The following is a 6,133-nucleotide window of genomic DNA, read 5'->3' as shown; positions in this document are numbered from 1 at the left end:
CACTTTCAGATACGTTAACTTTTTCTTGCAGTTTCTATTTGAATTTTTTTTAAATTTTTTTAAACTTTATGTTTAAAGCATTAAGTGGTATATGAGAATTTGTATTTTCCAAAAACTAGTCATTACCTATATTTTTTTTATTTGTTAACAACGTCTAATCTCTTTTGTATTTTTGTTGGGACAAAGTACACAGCAGCTAATTAGTTTCACTATTTTTCTGATTGAAAATTTCCTTTAGAAAATATGATTGTATTTACGTATACATTTCATCCTCAATCTCTATGTATTTTAGTTAGACCTAATTACCATTACCAAGTACACTTTGTGCTTCATCAGGGCAAATTTTCTCCCCTCTACATTTTGTGACACGTGCGTATCACGTGATAAGAGAGATACTAACTAGAGATAGTGCTCTAGTAGTACCCAAGAATCCGGTCCTCCAAGCAACATGAAAAAGACATGAAAGACTTAGAAATAGACTCTAAAAGACATTGAGTACTTGGAGCTAACGGAAGACTTGATGCAAAACCGAGCGTAGTGGCGCTCTAAAATTCATTACTGTTATTGTTGTATATAAGCAAATTTTACCTGGAATGTACAATCGATCGATCATCATATAACACATGGATCTAATCGGATCATATAACAGATTTTAAAGTGTTAATTATGTCATACATATATACATACATCATGTATAGACACTGAGCAAACAAAATAACCATACGAAAATATTTATTCTAAAAGAACCAAATATAAATCATCACAAATATATATACCTAGATTCTTAGGATGTCCGCCATAGAATCCAGCCGCATCGATCTCTCGAATTTCTTGTGCAGCTGGTACAGGCCGATGAAATAACTTGTTCATTAGATAATGAGTGACCAACTCTTCATCCGTTGGCATAAACCTAAAGCCGACCGGCAGCTGGTCTGAGTTGATGATCATTTCCGAGTCCGATTGGCCGATGACGGATCAAATTAATCTGTGATCTAGCTTGGAAGAAATGATCTCGGAGTTGTGGTGGCACAGAGAACTCAAGTAAGTTTAAGCTGGAATGGTGCATATATATAGAGAGATAGTAGCTTGTGTAGGTGGCAGGTTTGGAGTTAGTGAAGGTAATTGAATCCGAGTAGAACTTTGATTACAAAGACATAACCAAATACACTTTTTTCTCTTAATTTTGTTGTCATTTTCTTGTGTCTCATCTCCGAATCTCAAACTCTAGGGTAGACAGACTCAATAATCTGGATCATTCAAAAGAGAGAGAAATGAGGGCGTGATTTTTGTGTGAGTTGAGCAAGTGAAATTAGGTTAATGAGGACCGCATGATTTAAATTGAATGGTCCAGATTCTAAGTCTGTTAGCTCTAAAATTTGAGATTCGGAGATGATCTCAATACGTATATACTTGGAAGCCTTTGAGCTTAAAGTGGTGTTTAGTTTTTTACTTTATTTTTCTGTGGGATGGATATATCTTGAGAAAAGAGACCTAGTCAATCAACCCTTTGTTTTACGTACATTATCAACCCAGGAAAAAAGAAATCCTACCAATATACAACCAAGCAGAAACTTTCAAAATTTAAATACATATTTTTCTTAAGAGTGTTTCTTCTTATTCAATCACATTTTTACCTGATAAGTTTTTTTTTTTTTTTTTTTTAAATTAAATTTTTTTTTTTTTTTAATAAGCGTTCTAATATAATTAAGTCCCACGTACAAGTAACTTGCATTATTCGATTAGGGCTTGGGGCTCAATGGTGGAGTTAGAAAATTTTCATCTGGTGAGCTAACTTAAAGATTAAAACTTTATAAACAAAGAAACTTAATACTGTATTTTTCACAATATCAGCTAGCTTAATAAAATTTTCACAAGGTGAGTTAAGAATTTTCGTTATTCAAACAAATTCAAACTTGTACATGTATAAGAAGAGATGAGAAAAAAGCTGTGAGAAAAAAGAGATGGTTTGTAAACTGTATTATATAATTAAACCGAGATAATTCGAATTAGTAACTAAATATATGGTGGGCTACATTAAAAAATCAGTAAAAATTACTGTAAAATTTTATTTTCTACCGAAAACTACCTAGGCTACAGCCCAGGGTAGCCTTTAATGTGGCTCCGCTGGTGTTGGGGCTAAATGGCAAGGCCCTCCTTTTCATTTGGTCAACCCAATATAACTGTGTCGAGGTTGAGTATGATAACAAACAACGTTTGGATGTAGTTTTAAATGACGAAAAATGCTTTTGATGAAAATGTTTTTGGAACCAATCATTCGTAAAAATGAAGGTGAATTATGGAAAAACACTTGAAGTGCTTCTTGCAAGAAGCACCAGTTGGAAGCACATAACTGGTACTTCTTGTAGGAAACACTTTAACGGTTTTTGAAACCCAAATTATTTTCTCTAAAAGCACTTTTAACCATTTTAAAAGCACTTCCAAACGAGCCATATAATTCGTGACTTCATAGGCCAATATGAGATTTGATTTTAATTTTGAGGACGCTAGTATAATTACATAAGGGTAGAGCTATCCATACACCTCTTTTTACCTCCTACACACTTTTCTTAATTTTTGCTCGTTGGATTGATGAACTAAAGAAGATCAAAGAATATAAATTAACATGGGGTGTGTGGGGAGGTAAAAAAATATGTGTGAATAGCACCATCCTTACAAAAATGTTCTTTTGGTCACTACGTGATGAATGAATGCAAGGTCACTCTCCATTAAATTGGATATTATGGTGAAAAATAAATTAATATTGTTATTTTAATCTCAATCTCTAATATCAAATTCAAAGATAGGTGACCAAAAAAACCTCGATTACCAGATGACCGAGAGACCGAGCCTTGGACTCATAATATGTAAGCCTATGTTTTTGACCCACAATACTTGGGCTTGAGTCTACCGTAGTCCCAAAAACCCAAAACTGATTTAGTTGGGCCCAAATATGGAAAATGTGAAAGAAGCCCAATCTGAGATTCGAAGAAAAAATAACGAACGGGTTTCGTATTTTCCAATTGGGATCAATATGCTTCAACAGCCGAACCGCATAAAACCCTAATCCCAAACCTTGGTTACACTCCTCCCATACGCACAAGCCAGAAGAAGACTCGGACGTGCTCCGCCGCCGCAGCAAGCAGGAGAAGGAGAAGGAGAAGGTGAAGCAGAGCTTTACGTAATCGGAAGATGGAGGCGGCGAGAACAGTGAAGGACGTGTCCCCCCATGAATTCGTCAAGGGCTACGCCGCTCACCTGAAGCGCTCCGGCCGAGTCAGTCTCTATCTCTCATTTGTGTGTGTGTGTGCATATATCTGTGTTGTGTGGCTATGAGCTCGTTTGGAAGTGCTTTTAAAATGACTGAAAACGTTTTTGGTGAAAATATTTTTGGGACCAATCTTCTGTAAAAATACAAGTGAATCCTCAAAATGCACTTTGCAGGAAGCAATTTAAATGCTTTTATAACCCAAAAACATTTTCGCCAAAATCATTTTAAAAGCACGAGCCCTATATATTTTAGGATCGATACACTTATTGTCATATGCACAGATTGCAAGCTTAGATAATCGCAACATTTGGTTTCAATTTTTGGTTCTCCAGCATTCGAGTTTGTTATAGTTTGTATGCTGAAACAAGTGTAAATTTGTGAAAAATGGGAGGCTGCGTTTGTTGTGGGTTTTGTTGGATCTCTTACATTGGTCAATTTGTGCGATTTTAAGAGAGGAAACTGAATTTTGGCTCGTAAAGGGAAAAGGAAATTGCTGAACTATAATGCTTCGGAAAAACACCGGATTGGATATGCCATTCTCGCTATTGAGTGGCGCTGAGGGAATGCGAGTGTTCAATTGTTATGAAAACATAGTAGATCCTTTGAAATTACTTTTATTTCTGCGTTGTGTTGTTTTGGTCTCTGAAAGGTTCATTAGCAATTAAGCATGTTATAGTCGTTTGTCTCACTTTCTTCGAGTGAACAAAAATTGCATACAATGTGTGTAAACCACCGTTACGTTAGGCCCTTTAGTTGTGGCCATCAGTAATGGATGCTGGATTTTGTATCTTGTACCCGCTCTGGCTGCAAGTTCTTTAGTTTTGTTACGAAAGAAATCTTATTTAGCCGGTGTTTCGTTCTTTTTTTTTCTTTCCATTTCTGAAGACAAAAAACAGAAGTTCTTATAGTCACGTGATATCCTTGAAGGTAGAAACGTAATTGCCAGTAGGTTTACTTTGTTTAATGATTTTTTGTATATGATATCTCTTCACTCGCTAGTAGGTTTACTTTGTTGCCCCTTTTCAATGAGGAGTCTCTTCTCATTTCGCATGATAGATTGAGCTTCCTGACTGGACCGACATTGTGAAGACCGCTACATTCAAGGAGCTTGCACCGTACGACCCTGATTGGTACTACATCAGATCTGGTATGTGGAATTCTCTATCCCTTTCTCCCCATATGCACAAAACCTTCCGCTAGTTTTGGTGTGATAAAACTGTTTACTGTGCGTATCTTAATCCGAATTTAATTATCTTTGCAGCATCCATGGCAAGGAAAATCTACTTGAGGGGTGGTCTTGGTGTAGGTGCCTTCCGTAGGATTTATGGAGGAAGCAAGAGGAATGGCAGTCGCCCGCCTCATTTCTGTAAAAGCAGTGGCGCTATTGCTCGTCACATTCTTCAACAATTGCAGAGGATAAACATCATTGACGTTGACGCCAAAGGGTGAGTTCCTTTCACATAACTCTTGGTTTCATTATGACAAACGACAACATGAATTGAAGTTTTTGGCAACTAAACCACTTGTATTCCTGTGTTTTAGTGGAAGGAAAATCTCATCTAGTGGCCAGAGGGATCTCGACCAAGTTGCTGGACGGATCGCTGTCGCAATCTAAGCGGGTTACGTGAAAGTCTTGATTATGGATGCAAAACAAGTTAGAAAACTTTTTGCAGTTTTGCTTGAATGAGTAGATATAGGAAGGATTTTGATGTGTTGTGTCTTGGCACTTTTATGATCAGGAACATCGCTTCCTTCGTTATTCGGTTTAATTTTGAAGTGCTATGTTGAAATTGGCTTTCTCAATTTTAAGTTTTGTTACATGAACCCTTCTTACTCACCTACACAGTTTGGAGATGCATCTCTATAAAGTGCTTTTGCTAAGAAGTGCTTTTATTGGAAGTGTCTTTTACTTACAGGCACGAGAAGTTTTTAATAAGCGACTTGGAAATTGAAATTGGAAGTATTGTTTGGAGCGTCTTTTTTAGAACACTTTTGCTCATAAGCATTTCTAGTAAAAGCGCTTCCATTAGAAGTATATTGAAATTTTTAGTAAAAATGCAAGTGCTTCTTCAAAAAGCACTTTCAGTCTTTGAAAGAAGCACTTGTGTGCTGCTTCTTAAAAGTTTTGGGGCTATTTTAAAAGCATTGGAAGTGCTGTGAAAATAACACTATCAAATCAGCACAAGCAGTCCTAATAATGTTTGCAAAAAAAAAAAAAAAAAAAAAAAAAATACAAAGTGATTATGTGTTGAAGAAACACTTGAAATGCTTTTTGAAAGAAATATCCGTCGTGTGTTTTTTACATGAAGTAGTTACAAATGTTTTTCCAGGAATATTGAATGTACTCCAAATATAAGCACCTGAAATTCTTTCTAAAAATTTCGTTGTACTCCAAATATAAGAGCTTACTGTGAAACAACTTATGAGCAAAAGTGTTTTTTAGGTAAGCGTATTCCCCTAAAATATCATTTCGTTATACTCTAAGTACAAGAGCTTACTATGAAACTGTTTCTGAGCAAAAGTGTTTCTTTTTTATATAAGAGCTTATTGTGAAACTGCTTTTGGGCAGAAGTGTTTTTAAAAGAAGTGTATTCTCCTAAAATATCTTTGATGTCGATTGAAGTGTCTAAATTTTTTGGAATTAGTGAAACAATCAAATTTCACGAGTAACTAAAATCCAATTTAAAGTTCAATCCTAATTTAGGTCGGTAGTTTAGGAAAGAATTCTTTTGGATTCCTTCTATCTAATCCTTCTTATCAAACAATCTGAATCTTTAAAATTTGATTCAATTGTTAAAGTTATTATAACTTTTAGAGTGTACCATTGTTTGTAGTCGTTAGATCAAATTTTAAGAATTTAAATTA

General features: G+C 35.4%; 1 protein-coding gene across 1 annotated transcript; it reads left to right on the top strand.

Moving 5' to 3' along the window:
- Nucleotides 1–3,040: 3,040 nt before the first annotated feature.
- LOC137710709 (small ribosomal subunit protein eS19x-like) lies at nt 3,041–5,086 on the top strand. Its single transcript, XM_068449813.1, has 4 exons — nt 3,041–3,273; nt 4,325–4,415; nt 4,530–4,713; nt 4,811–5,086. Exons 1-4 carry the CDS (start codon nt 3,190–3,192, stop codon nt 4,881–4,883), a joined length of 432 nt encoding a protein of 143 aa, XP_068305914.1. The 5' UTR covers nt 3,041–3,189; the 3' UTR covers nt 4,884–5,086.
- The last annotated feature ends 1,047 nt before the right edge of the window (nt 5,087–6,133 follow it).

Source organism: Pyrus communis, chromosome 12 (genome assembly GCF_963583255.1).
Source record: "Pyrus communis chromosome 12, drPyrComm1.1, whole genome shotgun sequence".
NCBI classification, from domain to species: Eukaryota; Viridiplantae; Streptophyta; class Magnoliopsida; order Rosales; family Rosaceae; genus Pyrus; species Pyrus communis.
Note: the sequence above shows the minus strand (reverse complement) of the source record. Positions and strands in the feature narration are given on the sequence as shown.

Excerpts from the sequence above, each read along its gene's own strand:
- LOC137710709 (XM_068449813.1), top strand. The coding sequence starts at position 3,190 with ATGGAGGCGGCGAGAACAGTGAAGGACGTGTCCCCCCATGAATTCGTC. Across the intron at positions 3,274-4,324 it reads ACCTGAAGCGCTCCGGCCGA|ATTGAGCTTCCTGACTGGAC; the intron begins GTCAGTCTCTAT and ends TTCGCATGATAG. Across the intron at positions 4,714-4,810 it reads ATTGACGTTGACGCCAAAGG|TGGAAGGAAAATCTCATCTA; the intron begins GTGAGTTCCTTT and ends CCTGTGTTTTAG.